This window comes from Apiospora kogelbergensis (assembly GCF_038363985.1).
Source record: "Apiospora kogelbergensis strain CBS 113332 chromosome Unknown utg000001l_segment0_segment0, whole genome shotgun sequence".
NCBI classification, from domain to species: Eukaryota; Fungi; Ascomycota; class Sordariomycetes; order Amphisphaeriales; family Apiosporaceae; genus Apiospora; species Apiospora kogelbergensis.
The window spans coordinates 7,276,631-7,299,459 of record NW_027117418.1 but is presented as its reverse complement, the minus strand read 5'-3'; the positions used below and the strand labels follow the sequence as shown (position 1 = coordinate 7,299,459).

At 51.9% G+C, this 22,829-nt stretch overlaps 6 protein-coding genes across 6 annotated transcripts; 3 read left to right on the top strand and 3 right to left on the bottom strand.

Annotated features, from left to right (window-relative positions):
* Positions 1 to 655: 655 nt before the first annotated feature.
* PG998_002352 (uncharacterized protein) lies at positions 656 to 1,807 on the bottom strand (the record flags this gene model as incomplete). Its single annotated transcript, XM_066869170.1, has 1 exon — positions 656 to 1,807. One exon carries the CDS (start codon positions 1,805 to 1,807, stop codon positions 656 to 658), a length of 1,152 nt encoding a protein of 383 aa, XP_066737585.1.
* A 2,049-nt stretch (positions 1,808 to 3,856) lies between these two features.
* On the bottom strand, positions 3,857 to 7,416 carry PG998_002351 (uncharacterized protein; the record flags this gene model as incomplete). Its single annotated transcript, XM_066869169.1, has 5 exons — positions 3,857 to 4,406; positions 4,460 to 4,611; positions 4,777 to 5,055; positions 5,105 to 6,261; positions 6,318 to 7,416. The coding sequence occupies 5 exons, from the start codon at positions 7,414 to 7,416 to the stop codon at positions 3,857 to 3,859; spliced, it is 3,237 nt and encodes a 1,078-aa protein (XP_066737584.1).
* A 1,530-nt stretch (positions 7,417 to 8,946) lies between these two features.
* Positions 8,947 to 9,742, top strand: PG998_002350 (uncharacterized protein; the record flags this gene model as incomplete). Its single annotated transcript, XM_066869168.1, has 2 exons — positions 8,947 to 8,971; positions 9,096 to 9,742. The coding sequence occupies 2 exons, from the start codon at positions 8,947 to 8,949 to the stop codon at positions 9,740 to 9,742; spliced, it is 672 nt and encodes a 223-aa protein (XP_066737583.1).
* A 1,053-nt stretch (positions 9,743 to 10,795) lies between these two features.
* Positions 10,796 to 12,560, top strand: PG998_002349 (uncharacterized protein; the record flags this gene model as incomplete). The annotated part of the gene is made up of 4 exons (XM_066869167.1): positions 10,796 to 10,867; positions 10,936 to 11,215; positions 11,284 to 11,309; positions 11,415 to 12,560. The coding sequence occupies 4 exons, from the start codon at positions 10,796 to 10,798 to the stop codon at positions 12,558 to 12,560; spliced, it is 1,524 nt and encodes a 507-aa protein (XP_066737582.1).
* Positions 12,561 to 15,605: 3,045 nt separating this feature from the next.
* On the bottom strand, positions 15,606 to 16,336 carry PG998_002348 (uncharacterized protein; the record flags this gene model as incomplete). Its single annotated transcript, XM_066869166.1, has 2 exons — positions 15,606 to 16,013; positions 16,115 to 16,336. Coding segments are annotated over 2 exons (630 nt in total), but the record flags the coding sequence as incomplete, so codon positions are not given.
* A 1,009-nt stretch (positions 16,337 to 17,345) lies between these two features.
* On the top strand, positions 17,346 to 17,564 carry PG998_002347 (uncharacterized protein; the record flags this gene model as incomplete). The annotated part of the gene is made up of 1 exon (XM_066869165.1): positions 17,346 to 17,564. One exon carries the CDS (start codon positions 17,346 to 17,348, stop codon positions 17,562 to 17,564), a length of 219 nt encoding a protein of 72 aa, XP_066737580.1.
* Positions 17,565 to 22,829: the final 5,265 nt, after the last annotated feature.

Below are 22,829 nucleotides of genomic sequence, written 5' to 3'. Positions count from 1 at the left end.
AGACCAGGAACCAATCGCGGGGTTAATGGGGTTCCACGCCAGCGAGTCTAAAGAGTCAAGGAGCGCATGGCAGCAGCAGAAGCAGCAGTCTAGCAGTCTAGAGCCAAGAGCTAGCACGTCAATCAATTGTGGGCGCGCGAGATCGGCCCCAAGACAAAGACAGGCAGAGAGGCTTGATCAATCATCGGCCATCTACTCTGCTGTCTGTCCAGAATCCATCTACCCTTGCCACTTCAAGCCATTGCATTCAATCGATCTCTGTGACCCTGTGACTTGTCAAACATTCTGGCAGCCAGCGGCTTTGGACCCAAGCACCAAGTGCCAAGTAGCGGATGTCGCGGGCCCCATGCAGAACCCGATCACCAATGGATGTCATCATCGTAGCATGCCCAGCCACACTAACAGCCCCGGTTGCCGGCACCCTCCTTTGTTCTCGACTAGCGAGGCATCACCTTTCACGAGACGATCCGGTCAAAATGCCCATGATAGGCTGGGAAGAGCAATACTTGCCGAATCCGCATTACGGCGCGGGATTGGATAACATGCGATATCAATTGTGGACAATTGTGTCTATACAGTAAAATAGGGACTGGACTCTATTTATTCCACCAGCCAGGTATTGCCATGCCACGAAACCATATTCCTCTCATCTCGTCTAGGCGCGATTCCATTTGCTGTACAGGTCCGACGGAAGCATCGCCTCGCCCTCTTCCACTTTCTCGACAACGAGTTCTTTTAGCTCAAGGGAGTGACAGGTGATCACGTACCGCCCTCCGGAGCCTTTTACTAGCTGGACGACCTTCTCCATCAAGGCGGCCAGCTGCTTCACCTTGGTCTTGTTCCTTCCGCTCCAAAATGCTGCTATCGTCACTGCGTTCTCAATATAGTGTTCTTGTATTAGTCCGTCCGAGAGCCGGGCATCAAGGTAATTAGGCGACCTGGAGACCCAATGCCGTGGTCCGAACTCATCCAGTAAGGCCACGCTGCCACTAGAGCGTACTCTTATCTCCAGGATTGAGTCCGTAGGAACCTGGCGGCCTTGATTTCTGATCTCAAGAGTGGAGGTTGAGGTCGAAGTGGAAGTCGACCCCGAAGCTAGGGAATGGCTGTCGCTGCTGCTGTTCACGCTTGCGAAGGGTTCATGCGACTGCAAGCCATTGGTATCTGACTGGATGCCAGGATTGGGAATATACGCGTCAGCCTCGTAGCGGACAACGTAATTGAGACCTCCGAAGCTATATCTAACAATCCGATAGTGACCAGTACTCCTAGCGATCTCGTTAACGGTGTAGGTCTTCTTGAACTCATTGGTATAGTCGATGGAGTGGCCAGGTTGAACGATCTCATGCGTCTCGGGCTCAACTTGGGACAGGATGACGGTGTTGCTAGACTCGCCTGCCACTTCGGCATGGATGGTGAAGGGTTTGTGCAGGAAATTAGCGGAGGGTCCGGAGTAGTCTAGATAGTGCAGCAGCTTGCAAAGGTTGCTGGCGTCCGTCACAATGTCGATCTGCCTTATATCGAATGTGGGATCGGATTCGTACAGGGCGCGGAAGAGAGGCTCCATTGGGCTTTTGGGGTGCCGATAAGCATTATGGTCGATGATGATCAAGCCATGGTCCGGGTGAAGCTGGGGTTGTTGTTCGGGTCCGGGAGGGGTCCATCTGGGCGGAGTCCCTGGCACAGCGATAGTAGGCGTACCCAAGGGGGCCTCAATCCAGCTGTAAGATGATAGATGCTGGACATTGGTAATTGTAGACCGTTGTGCCAGCGGATAACAGTCACGGCGGTGAATCATGAATTTCATTGCGTCAACTGTTATTGGGTGTTGGGATGAATGCTGCGATAGAATCTTGAAGTTGTGGATGATGGGATGATGAAATGGGAGAGGTCAGTAACCTGTGCATATTCGCGACAGCTATTTGATTACCGAATTAGCCAAGGCAGGCTTCACAAGCCCGCAGCTGCCTTGGTGCGAACATAGTAGTTGCGCCAGCGGCATATGGACTGCTCCAGCAAGAGCAGACAAGGGGAAGGGCGGGTATGCGCGCTGCAGTTACTGCAACCGAACAAGAGGCAAGAGCAGCATCGTCAGGTACGACTGGTGGGAGGAAGAGGGACAAGGGAATGTGGAGAGAACAGGCAAATAGCAAGAGAAGGATAGATGAATAGAAGAATAGAAGAAGAAAAAAAAAAAAAAGCTAGGCGAGCCTGCGTCAGGTTCGAACCATACGAAAAACCACTGTTGGAAACACGAGCCCAGGCGTGGTTTTATCTGGCCATTACTTTACGACTGGAAATACGTCAGCTAACTCACTGAGCCAAATGGCCCAGTGGATGGTTGGAAGAGAAATGCTCTAAATCTACTTATGAACCCAACCCCTCTGACTGATCGTTGTTCCTACAGTGGGTAGGTATGTCATTGTTCGCTTATGGCGCGGTGAAGTTTGACATGCAGTAGGGGTGACTGAGATGCTGGTGTTGTCTGGGAGAATCACGGTACCCTTATTGACCAAGCCATTGGCCAAGGAGACATCAATGTAGTATTCAATCCGAAGGCAGAGACCATATCACTAGGAACCGAACCGAGAAGACCCCATGACGGCATCGTGACCAAACCATCCCAAGACATATACAACAAGCATCTTAAGAGTATGGTACATAATTATTAATCTATCTTAATACAAGCAAGCAAGCAAGCAGTTGGCAGTCATATCACTGGTCTGTATTCTTGTAAGTTCTTGGGGGTATATGTACAAAAGCTGATCCAGCCATCATAATCATGGAAGCGACCACCACCAACCAGCAAAGAATAACCAAGACCGCTTTTCCTCTTCTTTGGATCGCTTCCTTGTTCAGTGTTTATCTAGCCAGGCCATCATCGTGTCAAATCCATCCATCGTTTGTCAACCATGCAAACGTCACCCCCGTCTTCATCAATCGATCCGAACGAGCCAGTCAGCCAGTGACGAGGTTCCATGGTGCTTCGTTTGCACCTCAGAAAAACATCATATCCGACTCTCGTTTCGTCAGCTCATGATGTGGCCGTTTCGTGTGCTGTTAAGATCCCCGACACTGTGGGATCTGACAAGAATGGCGACGAGGAGATAGATACCGGAGAAGAAGCGTAATACGAGAAGGGGCCGGCTCCTCCAACCCCGACTCCTTTTCTCCTTGTCCCCCATAACCGGGGAAATAAATTCATCTGGTTCAGTAGATCCGTCCTCCCACTCAAGAAGATGAATCCGCCATCAATATATGCAAGTGTCGTCCAAGACACACCATTAGATGCGTCGTCGTCGTATTGGTCTAGGGTGAAGAAATAGCAGAGCGCGAGAAGGCGCCAAGCGCAGGTAAAAAGGGCAGAACCGACAACTCCAAGAAACACCAGTATTGTGCCAACGTGCCAAGTGCTCTCTCTTTTTTTCGAATTGCTTCAGACGCCCAGATGCAGAAGGGATAACCTGATGTACCGGAGAACAAGCGAGTCAAAAAATCTCGGATTGTGACTTGACCAAACGTGGGTACCCCCGCCCATGGAATTGACCACGGCAGTCGATCCCGGAAGAGGCAAATCGACGAGGGCCTCACTCACAGCCTATCCCAAAAATGAAAATATGGCCACCAGACGGGGTATAGAGTATAGGAGGCCAGATGATGACAGGAAGGAAAGAAAATAGAAAGGTTTTAGAAAAAGGACCCTTATGCGTGATACAGGACGGTTAAAGGAAAGAAATTTGCCGTTCAGGTCAAAGTGAGACGAAGGGGCATGTATGGACCGCTACTCGGAATCCAGATCCATAGGCTCGCTCCCCAGTGTGGCATTCGAGACCACCGAAGAGCTACGGACACCTTTCTAGTGCTCCATGCTCTCGGGGCTCGGTATGCCTGTGTCGTCTTTGTCCGTTTGGCTATTGCCGCCCTGGCTTCCCATGCGGGTCATCTCGGATGGTGCTGCAGGTAGCGACAAAGAACCATCTACTGACGCAGACGGATCGGCCTTCACTGGCGGCTTCTTCGCATCGCCTTTGCTGGGGCTCACGTTGACGCCACCATTGGCTTTTTGGGCAGCGGCGGCGGCGGCAGCAGCAGCTTCCATCTTCTTCTTCTTTTTGTTGATGGCGTTCTGCTCCTTGGGTGGTCGCTTCTGCGGTGAGACAATCTTGCCCGTCGCGCCAAGCCGAGGTCTTGGACGTCGCTGCTTTACCGGAAGATCCTCATCTTCAACCAAAGGTGCATCCCCATTAGCGTGCAGCTTGGCCAAGAAGAAGTTCTTGACAAGCCCGATCTGATCCCTGGATGTTCTCCTTGTTGACGGAGTCTTGGGGTGGAAGATCGTCAAAGAGGACGGTATCGACAGAATCGGTTGTCGGGTTCTGGCTTTGGTACTGATTGTGTACTCTTGACTGGAGGAGATGCAGCGGAACAGATAGCATGCCACCCAACTCTCCGGCAAGACCCAGCTCCTTGAAACCAAAAGAAGTCCTCACCCAGCTCTTCGGCAAAGTCACCGCCAACGAACTGCTCGCTTCCATCATTGAAGGCAGCAGCGCCACCATCGGTCGTCGTTTGGTCGTTCAGAGCAGGTCGTAGAATTTCCGCCAAGTGGTTCTTCATACGTTCGTGGATCGAGGTCAACTTATTACCAAGTCGCTCCACTTCGTCTTTGGCGTAGCTTTCAAGTGATCAACACCATAACCATTTTCATGCAGGGTATGGAGCAGAATTTCTTCATCGGTATACCGCGGTTGCACGCGAGCTCCACGCTGGGCATACTGGGGTGTGGGATCCTTTTCGCTCGGCTTCGCTGTACATCTTGAATGTGCTGCCAAGCTTGGCGAAATAATCGGCAGCGAGGTCTGTGACAGTGTCCAAGGCCGAGGGCTGCATTTCTTCGAACCCGGCATGGTAGAAGATCTTTGCAACAGATCGCTGTAAAGCTGCCCTGCAGAGTTCGGGTGCCATTACTAGGCCATCGCCACACGTGACTTGAGGATCGACATCTTGCTCTTGGAATGGTTCAGGGTTGTACTTAGGGAACTGGTTTTGATAGACCTAATACGTGTTAGTGATAAGCCGGGCACTTAGGGCGAACGTGCCTTACCTGTTGCTGGATCTGCATCTGTTTGACGACGCCTATCTTGGAGCACAGCTTCCGTGTCTCCTGCATTTGACGGAGATTGGCATCGAACCTCTCCGCAAGGGGAGCTCGCGGAGCAGTGAAGTATCCAGAAGGAATGGTTCGAAGGTACTCCTCGTGTTGGTTGATGACCTGGCCTTCGTTGTCGACGTGCCACTGGAGTTGGGGCGCGATGTCGGGGATCATACACTGAGGCTCATACCAATCAGGCACCACAAGCTCAACGTCTTCCTCCATGCCCTCGGCCAAGGTCTCGGATGCTTTGATGTCCTTGGCACCTGCAGCCGCGTCGTCGGCCGTTGGGCTAAACCCCCCACTCGCTTCTGCCTGTTCCCTATGACGCAGAAACCTACGCATCCCCGGTTTGGTGCGTAATAATGCCGGCTCGTCCATGTTCAACTTCCGCCCTTCGAAAAGCTGAAGCCTGCGCTTTGCAATTTTCGCACGACCCGTCTTGGTGATTTGCTTGTAATGCTTGTACTCGTCATCCTCGTAAATCTGCTCCTGTGCTTCATTCAAGGCCTGGTTGAGAGCCATCCCGTTCAAGGAAGGCCCATCGATGTCCATAGCGTCGACATTGCTGCCTATACCCGACTGCCCATTCAGGCCACTTGGAGTGCTCGAGCCGCCAATTGGGGGCGTCGCGAAGCCATTGCTCCCCTCAGCTTCGGACCCCTCCCGTTGTACTTTTCCCAGAAGACCATTGAGCTGGAGGACGGGCTTTTGGTCGCCGTTCGGTGTGTCTTCTTTCTGGTCCGAAGGGGCCTTCCTGGATTTCGTACCCTTGGCTCCACCAGTAATGCGACCTCGGGACGACATGATGGGTTCATCGTCAGAATCGTCGCCAGCGTCGTCATCCCCACCATTTTGCTTTCGTCGCTCTTCAGCCTCGACTTCAGCGCGTGGTCGGATTACAAGGTCCGGGATTAGTGGGATGAGTTTCTCCGCCTCCTTGCGCATGCCGTTCGCCATGCGGCGCAAGGGGTGATTCATATCTTGGTTGTATCTCAAGCAATTGTCCCAAATCAAGTTAAGATCGATGACAAAGTCGGCCTTGGACTTATATGCAAGCGACTTGAGCTTTTTTGTCATACTGCCCAAGTCCATAGGCTTGGTGATAACTATCAGGGATTAATATGGCTTGTGTAAGTGGCCGATGGACACAGGTTTGACTCACGGTTGTAATAGTCCGGCGCATCTCTCTTATTCACCCGTTGCAGGAAGGGTGTGGAATATTCTGTATGCGCCTTCAACTCGGTTAAGACTTTCTCCAGAGCCTCGTATAGCTCTTCCTGGTTAACGTTCTCTTCGCTTGCCCATTTGCTACGATTCTTCCTGACTTCATTCATAAGGGAGCGGAGTTCGGCATCGGACGCGCGCACGAGTTCACGCTTCATATCGATTCGCGCAATGAGATGCTTCAGGGTCAGACTCGATGCGCCGAGGTTGGCACTGCTGAGCGACCCGTAGTTCTCGCCGGTGGGACCACTGGTGGCGCCAGAATTATTGTTCTTGTCCATCTCGGCTTGCAGCTGCTTTTCGGACTCCTCCAGCTGCTGCTGTTCTATCATAGCAGCTCTGTCATCCTGCAGAGTGTAGAATAAGGTATGAAAGCTGCGCTTAGCTGCTTCCTCGGTGGCAGTGCGCGCCTCTTCCAGCAGCTTCCGCGCATCTTCAGAAGTCTTGGCCTGCGCTTGCAATATAGCAGAGCTTTGTGAAGAATCTTCCTTTGTCTTATCGAGATGCCTTCCAGGCGACTGGGGCGCCTGGATGGGTGAGCTTCCGGACTTGGAGGGCGACGGCAAGGCGCCGGCGGCTTGTGAAGTCTTGGATTTCAGCGGGGAAGCATTGGAGGCGGTGTTCGCCTCTTCTTCTTCGTCTTCATCATCATCGTCATCGCCATAGTCGTCTTCGTCGATGGTTCGCTTCGCCCGTTTCGCAGGCCGTTCTTCAACATCGTCATGGTCGGTTGTCGGCGGCAGCAGGGGCGCAGAGAGGGTGACGGGATGACGGAGAGACTCGATACCCGAGTGGTTGTATCCGCCCTCGTCATCGAACAAAAGCGCAATTTTTGATGCGGTGCGGCGATAACTGTCGGCGAAATAAGCGCGTCGGCGCTCTTCCTCCAAATCAAGAGATGCCTCAGGCATCAACTGAACGGCGCCATCGGCGGTGGGAGTCTGTGTGCGCTGTTGGCCATCATCAGATTGATGAAAGCTACGATTACCATTGATGGTAGTGCCGGATGACGGTTGCCAGCTGTGGTGGCCGTTCATGATGGAAATGATGGCCTTTGGCGTATTATAGGGATGGGCTCCGGATGGACGCCATGCGTATGCAAATGGCGCGTTCTGGAGATGGCCACGGGGGGAATCGCGCGCCTAAAAGAGCACCAACAGAGCAAGCGACATCGAAATAGATGGAATCACGGAAATTGAGGCCAATATCGATGAGAATGGTGATGCCTGGATGGTTGGAAGTCGAGGGCGTTTTCGCGTATGTCGAGAGAGGAGGTTAACAATTACTGGGCCGAAAAGGGTAGTCCCTCCAGAATCACGCTTTTTTGGCGGGTGAGTGTTAGAGACGGCCGTTTTTTGGTCTTGATTTCCTTGAGATATGACCGCATCCAGACTGGCTAAGGATACATGCGAACAATCGTCCACAACTGGACAATCACTCCCGCGCAACGGTCGAACAGAGGTGCATTGCCGTCTAATCTGATCGCTGGCCTTCCCCGAAGCCTTCTATCTACTTTTCGCAACATTGTCCCATTCTTTCGGCCTGCAATTGAGCTCCGGTTGTTGGGCCAGCTCTGTACCTCGACGCCCTTACAGCCGCATCCGGCCAATTGAGCCAGCTTGGCCCAGGCTCCTTTCTGTTCTGTGCTTGATTCAATCTTGACCAAACTCAGCGTATCGGCATTTTCTCCGCCTTACCGCAGACCATCCTCGTAATCGAATGTTTCGTCCAAGACGTCCAGTGAGGTTCCCAGGCTGGCCTAGTCATCACGTGTGTCCAGCGCACTGGGGTCGAATTGGTATTTGGCTGGGAGGTTCTTGACTCGCCCACTGCACTTTGCAAGCGTTGGCGATTGGATGCGCCTCGTCTTCAGATTGCTATGAAGTTGCCAGATATTTGATACGGACATGTGAATTGAGTCGCGCGACTCTCAAACATCGCTCTCCCTCTCTCCACACCCGCGTCCCGCATGAACGTGAAGGAACCTTGAAACCCCATGTCCAATGAAGCATAGCGCTCTTTGGGGAGTCGATGAATGAATGAGCCCCCCACTGATCACTGCTTGGGTCGCTGAACGTGGCAGTAAAACCCAGCCACACGGTAGACGGCTCGCTACAGAACAATCTGGACAGTGAATTGGGCCTCTCTGCCGTCAGTGCATCAGTGCGCGAGTGATTGCCCTTGCCAGGTTGCCGTAATCCCGACCACCGACCACCTCCAGCAGCCAGCCAGCCAGCCTAGCCAGCTACCAAGGAAAGGTGGGGCTTTTGGTGCGGCGGAATCGCAGGAAGTGGAAGCTCTTCAGGTTCTCCAGCTTTGGGACTGACCCAACATCGGAAAAAGAATATGTAGATGATTGATTACCTTACATGCTTCGGTTCCTCATACGCAAAAGATAGCAAACACGTTCTCCGACCCTCTTCGCCTTCTCCGAAGCATTACTTCCGATTACCCGGCACTCTCTAGATATATCTAATGATGCATTATACGAGCTCCTCTCGACTCTAGCCTAATCCCAGCTCCAACCAACATATATCCCAATTATTGCATCACAGAAACCAACAACCATGCACATCCGATTACCTTTCGCGGGTCAGTATATCCAAGCTTCCAGGTCGCTTGCTACAGCTACCTAGATAGAGCATCGCCATCGTCATCGCCACAAAATTTGACACCTTTGCGCATCTCCATACTGACTGGTCTTTCTCTTCCACAGGTGTCTTCTTCCTGCTCTGCCTCCTCGCCGGCTACGTCGGCCTCTCGTCGCTGCAGCTCAACACCTACGTTAACGACAAGGTCCTGCACCTCCTCACCTTTTTCCTGCTGACCGTGGTCTTCTACTGGATCGTCGACACGAATCGCCGGCGCACCTCGCACTTTACCCTGGTCGTCTGCACCGCCATCCTCGGCGTTGGCTCCGAGTTCCTCCAGGGCTTCCTGCCCAACGGCCGCATCTTCGACCTCTACGACATCGTCGCCAACGTCGTGGGCAGTCTTGCCGGGCTCGCCCTCTGCAACTGGTACCACAAGCGCATGCTCGAGCGTAAGCGCTCCCGCCGCGCCTACAACGCCGTCCCCGGCGAGGATGTCGAGGACGTCGAGCTTGGCGAGAGCTCGGTGCTGACGGCCGACCACGACGGTCAGGAGGAGGGGGTAATGTCGGCTGCGGCACCGGTGGACGACGGACGGGCAGCAACTAGCAAGACGTTGGAAGAGGAGGTTGATACGTGGGACGAGAATGCCGTGGATAACTGGGACGAGGAGGACGATGGCGACATTGGCACCATCCCCAAGCCCAAGGGGAAAGAAACCCAACACCCCAATGGCGTAGACGGTGCCGATACGAAAAAGCGACTCGACTAAACTGTAAGCGCTCCAAACCTGAACGAATGCAGAACGGGGAGAATAAGGAAAAGAGAGGGGCGCGGGCAGCTGAATATGATGCATTATTACGTACCTTATGATACCTTTCTCTGGCGTATGGGCGATTTGGATCAATTCTTTCCGGTCAATACGGTCTTCACATCGGTCACACTACATGTACGAGCTTAGATGATTTCAACGAGAACAGGATGGTCGTTCCACCGCAGCAGCACCGGTGATTTTACTGCTTTGCTACGAGCAAATCTTTATTTACTGTCGCGAAATTTTGGGTGGAGGGGAGTGCCGGTAGAGAAGCAGTCCACAATCCACCCGGCATCCTTATGTTCCTGGACTTGTCTGCATAAAGCTCACGAAGTTGCCCGACAGGCCGGTGCCTTGCAGTAGTTCGGCCAAGGCCTCCTCCTGGGCCCATTTCGCACAAAACTCGGTTCCGAGCGGAGAGCTGAACAAATAAAAACCAAAAAAAGAAGATATGATCTGTGTCGTACAAGTTGGATCTCATCTGTGATGTGCAATGGAGAATGAGGGGCCACTGGTGCAAGGATATGAGTGCTAACGGGGGTTGGCAGCGGATCGATAGCTGGTCTGAGACATCCTGATGCACAAACACACCTTAACCTGGCAGCTTCTAAGCATCCTTGGATACTGTTATCGCAGAGCCGCCTGCCACCCTGATGCTTAGTAACACGTAGGCTATAAACATCTCCGTCGTCGTGAAGAGCCCCATTTTGTAAAGGATGTAGACATCAGCCTCAAAAAGACCACCCCATTGTTTTCAGCTCTCTTACACCGTCTAGTTAGCTTAGTTGCCCCATCCGGCAAAGGCTCGGCCAGATGAATCATGGGGGAGAAAAACTGGGCTATGGTGACAGCGTCCTCAAGAGAGGGACTTCTGGTTTTGTTCTTGTGCTCAAAATTGCTTGTAGTATAAAACTTTAGACGATATTTTATACCCTTTATACCGGTCATTGCTTTGGTTAGACATTCCGTCTGTCGTGTTATCGATTTAGAACCTCTCTACACGCCGTCGATATGGGGTCAATTGCTAAAGAACTCAAAGACACTACTGTGCAACCCCTCCAACGTGCCGATGAGTTGGAGGATGTATGCTGCTACTCTCGTCTGGCATCGCCAGTACACATGTTTACTCACTTACTAACTTTGATTCACAGCTCATTGATGCGGTCAAATCCCTCATCATACCGTATGTCAGGTCAGCTGACGAGGCAGCTTCAGTGAAAACAACTGGGCAAGTGTCGAAAGACGCCCAGGGTCGATCACAAAACACCTTGGTCGATGTGCAAAAACCAGCAGAGCTCATTGGGAAACTGAAACTGTCGCTTCCCGAAGGCGAAGGCAAAGGAAAGACTGGACTCCTGGCTACGATCCAGGATGTACTCAAGTACAGTGTGAACACCTGGGATCAGGGGTTCCTGGACAAGTTGTACGCGAGTACAAATGCTGCAAGTTGACGTACCAATGAAATAAATGACTGGGATAGTTACTGACGAAAGCTCTAGGTTGGCGTGGTATCAGAGCTTTTACTGTCGGTCCTGAATACGAATGTTGGTAATCCTCATATCATTACCCCTGAAACCCCTGGCGCTACGTATCATTCCCTACATGATACTCATACTTACCATTTAACCAGGTCCACGTCTACCAAGTCTCGCCAGTCCTGACCGTGATTGAAAAAACTACGGCCCGCCAGCTAGCTAATCTCTTCGGTTTCACTGGTCCCCGTGCGGGCGGCGTCAGCTGCCAGGGCGGGAGCGCCTCGAATCTGACCTCGATCGCCATTGCGCGCAATGCGCTGTACCCAGAGTGCAAGCGCAGCGGCAACGCTGCGAAGCGCTTCGTGCTCTTCACGAGCGCGCACGGACACTACAGCGTCGAGAAGGCCGCCGTGACGTGCGGCATGGGCGCCGACGCCGTGGTCCCGGTCCCTGTGGACGCCGCGACGGGCTGCATGGACCCGCTGGCGCTGCGGGCGGCGATCCTGCGCGTGCTCGACGACGAGGACGGGGAAGGGCGGACGCCCCTGTACGTCAACGCGACGGCGGGCACGACGGTGCTGGGGTCCTTTGACGACTTCCGGGCCCTGAGCGCCGTGTGCCGCGAGTTCGGCGTGTGGCTGCATATTGACGGGTCCTGGGGAGGGCCGTGCGTCTTCTCCGCGGCCCAGAGGCACAAGCTCGCGGGCAGCGAGCTGGCCGACTCCATCACCGTCAACCCGCACAAGATGATGAACGTGCCCGTGACGTGCTCATTCCTGCTCACCAACGACCTGTCTGTCTTTCACCGGGCCAACACCCTGCCCGCGGGCTACCTCTTCCACGGCGCGGGCGACGACGGCGAGGTCTACGACCTGGCGGACCTGACGCTACAGTGCGGGCGCCGCGCCGACAGCTTGAAGTTGGCACTGGCGTGGATCTATTACGGCGCCGCCGGGTTCGAGAAGATGATCGACCACGCGTTTGCTATGGCAGCGCGCCTGGCCGGTGCCATCGACGTGGCGGATGACTTTAAGCTCGTGTCCGCGAACCCGCCGCCGTGTCTGCAGGTGTGCTTCTACTACGCGCCGGGCGGCCGGCTGGCCGAGAGCAAGGAGGAGAACACGCGACGGACGCGGGAGATGGTGGGCTTGCTGATTGCAAGAGGATTCATGGTCGACTACGCGCCAGGGCCCCAGGGCAGCTTCTTCAGGGTTGTGGTGAATTGTCAGACTCTGGAAGGTACGGTGGAAGGGTTGGTGAAGGCGTTGGGCGAGGTAGGGAAAGAGGTTGTGAAAGCTTGAACAAGGGCAGTTATGTATCAATAGATTACTAGATATAGAAGGTGTCACTCGTTTCGACGTAAGGCCAGTCAGTGCGTTATCACAATTAAAAAGAAATATAGAGTTTATATATACATAATTGAAAGTATGTAATCCATCTAAGATTAAAAAATTCAACGGTCGAAGAATCCTACTAAGTAGGATGCATCGGGAATTGAGCCCGATGCGGGGGTCGAACCCGCAGCCTTGAGATTAAGAGTCTCACGCTCTACCGATTGAGCTAACCAGGCGGGAGCGTTAATTGCTTGTTGATGGAAGTCACGTTTATTGGTTCTTAGGTACAAGCCTTGCTTTAGTAGATCGCACTTGCCGTCTTTGATTCAATTGTCCACTCACAACCCATCTCTTAACAACTCTCTTCCGCAACCAGTGGGGGTTGTCCTCTTTATGATATTTGATAACTATCTCGTGAGGAATTCTTCTTATCTCAAGGTCTCTTTGTTGCATTTTTCTTGAGGGAGAGGCATCTTGGGCTGAAGTCGATGAGAAGTCTGCCCAGAAGGTTCAAAATCATACCTTCTATTTCCTGACTGCTCCTCTTCTTGATCACTGCCTCTCTCTGTCTCTCAATAACCCATCAGCCTCCGCTTCTCTTTCTCCAATAACATTACTCCCAAGGTTGCAATGTTGTCGCGATCGACTTCATGCGAATGATGAAGCCCGTTCTCTGGTTTATCGTCTTTGATCACGTAAGTTTATGTTACTGAAGTACCTTGGTCCGGCTTACCTGGGGGATGTTGATTGATCAGGTATGGGTGAACGGTGTGGAGATGGCCAATATTACTACCCTGCGTTTCGAAGAACATAATATCTTTCTTGGTCTACGACCTCCGCAGCCACGGCGTCCCCGCGAGTTGAACCGAGGTGGTATCAGATCATAGGCCATGCCAAGCTTAACTTTGAGGTCTCGTTCGAGTCCAGACCTTCCCCATGTGCTACATTGTGGGTCTTCAAGCATCTCGCCGAGTTCCTCGTTATCAACGACATTCTTTAGGGGAAGACGTAGCTCTGATCATAGGCAACAGAGCAGTAGTTTAGTTTGCGGGACCTTTCCCAGTGCAACAGCTTTTGAAAGGGACGTTTTATGTAGTCGGCGTGCTCCAGAGCTGTTATCAGTGATGGTATTACTCCAAGCACAAGGCCAGCGACTTCGGCCATCTAACAGGCTGGCGTTGAATTATCTCGAAAAATCCCGTTATCTTGATAGTCCTCTTGAATAATTTAATAAAACTTTTAAGAACAACAGGAAGATATCCTAAGGATTTGTGAAAAAACAAAAATGGTTATTGATCGAGGTTTGTCTGATTATCGACAGGTTGGGAATAAGAAAATCTTCACCCCGAAATGCAATCTTTCCGACACGGTCTTTCCGATGCTGTCCAAACAAACTTGACTGTCTAGTTGCTAGGAGAGGTTGTAGAGAGACCATAGCGACGCTATATTCTCTAACTACAGTGATATAGATGAGCATACTAGTGCTAGAGACAGCGACGACAGCAGCAGCGACTGCCCAATAGAGAGGGAACTTGCCTTCAACTTGGCAGAGATTACCGACATGCTCTCTGAACTGCATCGGCTTTCTTTCAGAATGCGCAATCCAGGTACCAGAGCCACGGCCGAGTCTGCCCTCAAAGCTAGGCTTCACCGCGAGACAGATCCTTATCCCGGGGAGGATATATTTGAACAATACGCAAGGGAAGATCGCCTGCGTACCCAAGGCTTGGTTGCCCCCTTTCATCTCCAGTGTGGACACAAGCTCGATCATGCAAGTGATTAACAGAGCTAGCGTGGCGAACACCACACGACGTCGTTGCTTTTCCTACTGGAAAGCTCATTCGTCAAAGCTGGCCAGAGTATCGACGAAACCCGAGGCCGCTCTGCCCATTCCTGATCATGAACAGTTCAGTCTCTAAACTGGATATATCACACATAGGTGGCCCAAAGCTGAGCGTGTTTAAAACCACCGAGCTCAACTAAGGATTCGACATGTGGTCCCTTGGGTGTGTCTCTTCAGAAGCGGCGACCTGGGCCATATTAGGAAAATAGGGCGTCACGGAATACAGATCACGAAGAGCGTAAGTTGTTTCGGAAAATCTTGGGGAAAGTATGACGACGGATTGTTTTAGTTCTGACAGTCCAAAGCAGATCTCTTTCACCCTCCGGATGCTTCCACGATGCCACCAACCTATCTCCAATAGTGCTTCATTTGCGGCCTTCAACCAAATCTGCTGGCCTGACGGATGATATTCTAGATCATGTGGAAAAGGATCTGCTTCTAGGGAATTCTGCGGAACGAGGCTTTTAAGGAAAGCTACGGCATAAAATTTTGAAAGGAGATGCAAATGAATGAAATTGCCTCGGTTCGTTCATATAGTAAACATTTACTAATAGAACTGCTCTTTGCTAAATGCCTCGAATATAATATGAATTTATTGGAGTTAACATAGGTTCATACAGATGATAAAACCACGTACCGGTAGTTGACTAGTTCGGAGCCCCTGAATCTGAATGCTGAATGCAGGGGTGGATATCAAACATTTCCAGGGCCCAAGACCGCCAAGTCAGTAAAGGTAAAAGCTGCGGTCAAAATCCGGTTAACAGCATGTACGGTCGTTCACACCAGCTACCAGTCGACGATCTGGTTGGCTCTGAATGATGAGCTTCGTGTTCAAGTGTGCGCTCTCAAGCCCCTAGTGATTATGTCTCCCTGCTAAAACTACCTTGGGACTGACTTGATATGGGAGGATCAGATGAATAGGCCTAAAAGCGAAGGTGAAAGAAAGTAGAAATGCCAACATCAAATAAACTAGTAATATGATCATAATGGAGGCGTGTTTTTGTCGAGTAAATCAAGAGGAACATGGCATCTACCTAAATTCATACATAGTATCTGAACCATGTATTCTCTAGAATGAGACCTCTTAATTGTCGAAACCATTACCCACGACAGATGGTCCAGGCCTTCACCCGGATAGGTACGAGTATCTTACTCATTCCTACACTGACTAAACCTCCAACAACAGTCTCCGGTGGGTTTGAATCTTCTGGCTGATCATATCGGACCAGAGCTACCGTGGGGTGACGGCACTGACGCTCATACTTGGGCGGCAACGGTAGGTGACCTGTTACCCCACACGACGAGCCCAGGACATAACCCAAAAAGACCATGATGGCACACAGCGTGAAGCCGAAATAATCGAATGAGTAGTCTGTGACAGCGCGCATGCATCTTGGTATGGTTGGGTCGTCCTTATAGTCTTGAACCCCTAAATCGTTACATTTCTGATAGGTATCAGGGCCTGTGTTGGCTTCCCCACAACCAAAGTTGAGGACATTGTTAGCAGTTCTGTCATTCGATGGATCCGGGCCGATTGCGGTGCAACTTTTAACGGCCTTCAGCGCAGCGGTCAAAATCTAGGTAACGTCGCAATACTGTCAGTGGAGGTAGCTTTCCTCATCAACCAATCGACGCGACTCGCTATTACGTCAAATGGCATGTGGAAGGGGAAACGTACGATACCACCAGTGAGGTACGATACTGCGGCTATGCCGTCCAGTGCCATTGTGACCTTACTTGGGATGGCGTCGATCCAAAGGCCGGCCATCCCGACTAGACAAGTGACCAAGGCGAAGCCGCCCCCGAAGCTGCTGAATCCTATCTCCGGAGGCACGGGACCCTGATGTTGATCTCTTGCTAGGCTGATAGACAATCCAAATACGACCGCACTGCATATAAGCTGAAGTGAAGAGGTTAGTGCAGTGGTCTTCTGGAATAACTCTAAGATTCGAGACTTGCCATGGCGGTACGCAGACCGAGGGCTGCGATTGTCAACATCCTGGTTTTGATGCTCGTGTGAAAAGGGATAGTGATCGGTTTGACTAATGATCTGGAGGGGACAGCGTGAAGGCAGTGATCCAATGTAGGTTGACTAACATGAAGGGTGATGACCAAAGAACAATTCAGCGGCCGCCGTTGAGAATCTTTAGGGAATATAAGCGTCGTAGTTGGGCGTCACTCCTCATTCCGTTGCTTGTATCATAGCCAACCCAGCGTGTAGATTGTTCATGTCGTACTTAACGGACTTGCACGACGACAAACCACATCTTGGTTGCACTGGCGCGGCCTAGCCTAACCAGAGTTAGCATCTTGAGAGGCCTGCTGCAGCCGAGCAAACCTTGTTGTATGACAGCTTATTTGTACTCGGTGGTGAAGCCGTCCAGTATCTCTTGAATATAGCCTAGAAGCTCTCCTCGTGCCAAGCCATGCCACTACTGGGTAAAGGGTTAGGTGGACTGCATGGTGAGCTCGTCCTCGTGCCCTCTGAGATATTCAAAAACCTCCAACAATAGCCTTGGCAATCATCCAGACCCCTTGTAACCCCTTTTCACTAATATTATACGGTGCTTCACAGAGCACTTTGTGATACCAACGTCTCGCACCGGTTGCCTTCAGCAAACATAGTGCTCTTGTCTCGGTACGTCTCGGTCCCCCACGTTCATGTCGACCAGTGCCCAAAACGCTCGCGAGTTCGAGCCTTTGTGCAAACTTCCTGCTTTTCATCTACATGCATCACTTTCGCTGCATTACCAGCTTTCCGTGTTCCAGCATCTAGCTACATGCCGTCGTTGTCAAGCCCCTTTTATTGGTGCGCCCCAACTCAGCCTTAGCCGCCCTAGCCACTGCAGTCTGCCAGCAGCGAGAGAGCATCCATATTCGCCTTGTACTATCCTGCAGTGACCAGGGCCATGCTGTGGTACTCCGGCATGTTCAAGGTGCACATCAAGCGGGCCAGCACCGGCGACGGGGCGCGACGGTGGGCCATGCTGTTGCTCATTGCGATGTTACAAAGTGGCCTGCGCGTTACCGAGACACCGGACCAGCTGTCCAACGGGCAACGATCATCGGTAATAGGACTCACGTTGCCAGAGAATATGGAATTCCTCCTGCTTCTACTATTTCCTTGAATACAGACGCAGCGATACCGTATTTCTTTCACCATATTTCCTCGGAAAGCAGTCATGACATATGCATACGATGAATTCCAGTTACAGTGGCTTGATGGTAATTGCCTCGAAGTTCTGCGCAGGATGGGTCCTCGCAACCAAGCCGATCGTCGGCTTCGCGACGAGGAGCCGCTATCCCCGATCGAAGACCAGGATCGCTTGCGTGGAAGCTGGCTCACTAGGACGGTGATCTGTGGGCTGGAAACCACCATCCTTTCATACGGAGTGGCCTTTACTACATGCTGACGACAAGTATAATAGCGATGGCGGAAATGGATAGAGCTTCATTCGACATATGCGATACGCAGTTGTCCACCCAAACTTCACGATCGATCGGGACCTGCATACAACGAGGCCAAGGCAGCATCGATTACCGACATAATTCACTCAACAAAAACTAATATCGACGACAACGTTAAGAAGCGACGCTCGTCGATGGGAATCCTGATGTCCAGAAATAGAGATCGCGATTCTTGCTTCGTCCGTCTGAGGACAACATCGTCGTCGCTGACCTTCCCAATCTGGCAGAGACCACCTCCCACGCTACGGTGAAACTAAGGCCAAACCCAGCTAAATTGACAAGTACCTGCAAAGAAAAATGCGGAATCGCGTCACTTGCACATGGCCTCGCTATTGTTTCTTCTCTCCTTTCCCCCCTCCTTATCCCGTACCGTCCTGGTTTAGATCAGGCTATGTGCTAGCCCCTGCCGCTATTCACGGCGCGTAACGCCAATGAATAAGGGGCGGCTGGCTTGGCGGACCCAAGTGCCTGGGTCCAAGCGATCTGGGCTCGGGCCCTGAGACCATTTGGGCGCGCGCTTGGGTGTACATGTCAGAGGATCGATGATCTGTAGAAGAACCGGCAATCGATGCATACCTTTTCTTGTAGATAAGTAAGTGGCATGAAACTTGGACGCCCACCGTTGAGGAGGCCGGGAGTTGATGCAGGGGAGAGAGGCGCGACTGAAACAGAAATCGATGTTTCTTTCAAATAGACCCAGCCAGCATATTGCTGGCGGCAGACGCCAAATTACGTCACTGGGATGTGCAAGATACATCCGCTCATGCATAGATAGAATCAGCCAATTAATATGTATAAACGGCTGAAAAGCAGGGAGCAATACATTGAGTACCAGACACTCTCCAATTTGCTCGCTCAACTCGATGATCTGGGGTCAGTCACCCCCACATGATCCAGAGTACGGGACACTGGATATTGTCTTAGATGCGTGCGCAGGAAGGACACAGCGGAGACAAAGAATGGAATATGGAACGGACGGTGGAAAAAGCAAGCAACCCAATTTGATGGACGTGGCTTGGATGGGCTTTCAACAATCGGATATTTATGCGGCATCGAGTTGCGTACAATTCCGTTGGCGTCTTAGCCTTCAGCCACATACAGCCGGAACGTTAGTCCTATGACTTATCGGCAAATCCTTGACATGTTGAGTAGCTCTGCAAGTTGACAACTCAGGGGAAGTTGATCTTCTATGTCACTAAAGCGCAATATGCCGAGTGCCTCGCGAACGCTACCCTCGTGGGAGTCGTCGACGGCAAGCCAGACCTTGATGTCATACTGCCCGGCGTGGACTGGCCAGATCCGGGACGAAGAAGAGGACAGGACAATAGCCAATGGTGCGGCTTATAAGGCCCGACGCTGGCTTTGCGTTTTGCTGTGCCTGAAGACGATAATAGACAACAAGCATGTTAGGCTAGGTGTGCGCCTTGGCGATGATATACGCCCTCTGGAGGTACTACGCAGGAATACATAGACATGACGTGAGGTTTTCCAAGTTCAATTAACCTTGCGTGTCAGGATTAACGCGGCATAGGCATGCTCATGACTGATGAGCTATGTGGTGATGGGTGATGCAGAGAGCCGACTGACGGGCACATGTTCGTATCTACCAGAGCATTAGTAGGTAGAATGCAAATGGTAAGGCTGCGGAAGCGGCCCCTATCCGCGTTCGACGGCAGTCTATCAACGGTAGCAGGTTTGCTCACGATGTAGCAGTAGGGCAGCAAATGCGTAACGAGGCCGCTGGGTTGGGGCTTCAGAGCCGTCGTGATGGCGATCGTACGCCATCTCTCCTTGGAGCGGCAGACCGGCCGTAGTGCCGCACATGCACACATCATTGGAGTTTCCATGTTACCGGGCTTGCGGGTTGGCTAGTATAGTGGAGGTCCCAAGATAGGCTTCTCTTAGGCCTCTCCCAGGAACGTGGCCAGTGGCTACAACCCCTTGTAGTAGTGACATTCGATTGCCGGGAGATCAGCCATAAGTCTACCGAAGGCGTGGGTGGGCGTGGGTTAGCAACCAAAAACTTGTATAGTGCGGCGGGTCGGTTGAGACGACTGGCAGTGCGGGCAACTCTGCCCGGAGCGCTAAGATTCAAGCGTCTGACGCCGTCGTTTGCTCGGCTTATGCTTAGTCTCGACCCGTGCTTTTGAAATCGAGATCTGCCGCAGAGATGTCGATGTGCTTCGCCAACTTGTCAAGACGCAGTCGTGACGGCGCGGCGCTGGCTCAGCAATGGCACGCCTGAACCGTGATCTAGCAGGAGATATTGAAAGCGCGAATCTGTACTACGCTTTTGTGGACGATCTAGACGAGATGCGAGACAGATCTCTTCGGTGGGCAGAAGGAGAGCGCACTAATTGACTATTTAGCTGGATCGCAGACAAGAGAATCCATGGAGAAACATGATTTTTAAATCAAACTTTCCAGGTGGTTTCATGTAATAGAATGAGGCTGAAAAAGGAAACTGGAAAGATCGTCAAGGACCCCTACCAACATCATATTGAGACGATGATATCGTACCTATTTCCTGATAAATCGATAGTGCCTTGGCATCCCCTCGAAGCCCTTATGTCATGGTTTAGTACGTCTTCGAAAACATCTATTTGTGTATTCGACCACTGCTGAATACAGTTCAATGGCATGCTGGGATGCATAGCATCTGCACCCGTTAGCCTGTAGGAACAGTGACGGGCATTAAATTTCCTAACGAGGAAAACCTTTCGTGCCTTTCTCGTCAATGGAGCCCGGAGCGATCCGCCAGCTTGGAGCGTCTCCGATTTGCCGAGAGTGGCTGGAGCAGGACGCCGTCCGGTTGCAGATGCTTAACTCAATACGCAAAATAGTGAGTTCAAGGCAGAAGCCCGGAGAGCTCGTCGCATTCATGTCAGAATATCCAGAGGCAACTACGTTGCCATGAGACAAGACAGCCCATGCTAGTAGTACAACTAGTACCGCAGCGGGAGCGTGGAAAAGCGCAACTGTTTACCGTTATGGGGACCTGGATGCGGAACCAGGCAACACCACATCGAAAATGCCATCAACATAAACATGGGATTCTTTTGGATGGAACAAAAAGGTCCAGAGGGAGTGGCGATCTGGTCGTTTCGGGCAGGGATTGACGGTGCGTTACAAGGATGGATATTACCTAGTGCCTGAGCAAATTATCGGACATCTCAGCTGCAGAGAATGCCGAGAATGCTGTGGCGAGTGCTTACAAAGCCACGGGAATACTCTGTATGCATCTTGAGGGGTAACGTGGCTGTGTCGACGCTGATTGGCCATTGCCTATAGCGCGTGGGAAATACAGCATGGCTGCATCGGCTGGGTTATTGTTAGAGCAGCTTGTATCTTTTGACCTCATCCTGCTGTCCGGACAGTTCGCTCCGGCAGCCCTTTGTTACCTGATTCTATCACTCCATTCCTGTAACAGGGCTGATGAACTGGAGAGTGGCACCCGCCCACAATGCCATCTACAGGTGGACCGCTTTCTCCAAGAAAACCATTCATTCGACTTGGGTGCGTTGCGGCTCGCCTATGTTTCACGGCCCCATCTGTTGTCGCAAGCCCCCATACCGCGCGCGTCTTGGGGAGCTACGTCAGAATCGAGAATTGAGAGGTTGATCGTTGATATGGAAAATAAGACTAATCTCTTTCCTGCTATTTGGGCCCCATTTGGCAATAGCTTCGTGGCCCAGGTGCCAAGGGGGAGGAGCAGGATCTCACGACTGAGACTTACGATCTAATCATGCCTGCACGTTGGTAGGCGATCCTGGCAGGTCCCTTCGATGTTCATCGAAGGGTTTCTTTTCTTCTGTAACCGAATCCGAGCATTCTTCTACTTATCGCTGGCCGAGAAACAGGGGTAAGCAGAGTCGGCGATAGCTTCAACTTAGCACACACCACACCTGCCCTTGTCCAGCCTATCATCTTCAGCTAGAGAACAATACAGACCCAGCAGCTGAATGTGTTCCCCATATTAAATATCCCATGGAAGCCTGAACGGCCGTCGTGGCCGAGCATGTCGTATGCGTGTTTGGTGCAGGTACATACTCGGACAACGGGCTTTCAAGTTCTCCGCAGCGCATCCATGAACCCACACAACGAAGGATTGGCTGACTTGGGCAGATTGTGAGATTGCCGACGAAACGCTTAGGTGTCAGGGATAACGATTACCCAGGAAGATGGGCCAGCAGCGTCTACGGTACATTTACCAGAAAGCAGGATATGGGTGAGAGTCGTGGGACAGATGGCTGGTCCATGGCTCGACAATATATTAGCAGTAGACAATTGCACTGGCGAACGGGTTTACTGTTGTCGTGCGTGCAACATCTGAGAGCCACGCGTGTGTAACGCGACACAATCGCATAAAGATGAGATGTTCTGTTTCGTCACATCTCAGTTGTTACACAGTGTGTTAGGCTGCAGATCCGATAAATCTGTGCCATCAGATCAGGTGCGGGCAGTGCGGGCGCTCCGCTACTGTGCTCTCCTCTCCTAGCAGGACATACAGCCGACCTCTCGCGAAAGATCTACGTAAACTCTTGACTACCGATTTTGAGTTTTCTCCCAGACAGTCATGCGAACTCCTAGGAGGAGGAGAACCCTTGAATCCAAGCTTCCGGGCCTCTATTGCCCTGCTAACGTGGTTGTTGGTGAGATGCTGGAGAAGATCCAAGAGGTGCGTAGCAGCAGGCCCCATCAACAGATCCCCATCAATAGCCGCTGCTCGGTTACTTGGCCCCTCATTGTGCTTTTGGTGGCAGTGGGCGTACCAAGCGCCGCAGTAGCTGTCTTCCTAGCTGCCTGCTTATACACATAAGTGATAGACGGCTCTGGTCGGCCTAAAAGGATCGGGAAGAAAGAGTGTAATCGATCATTCCCTCCGCCTACAGCTTGCGCACAAATGGCCTCCATTCTGTTGATTC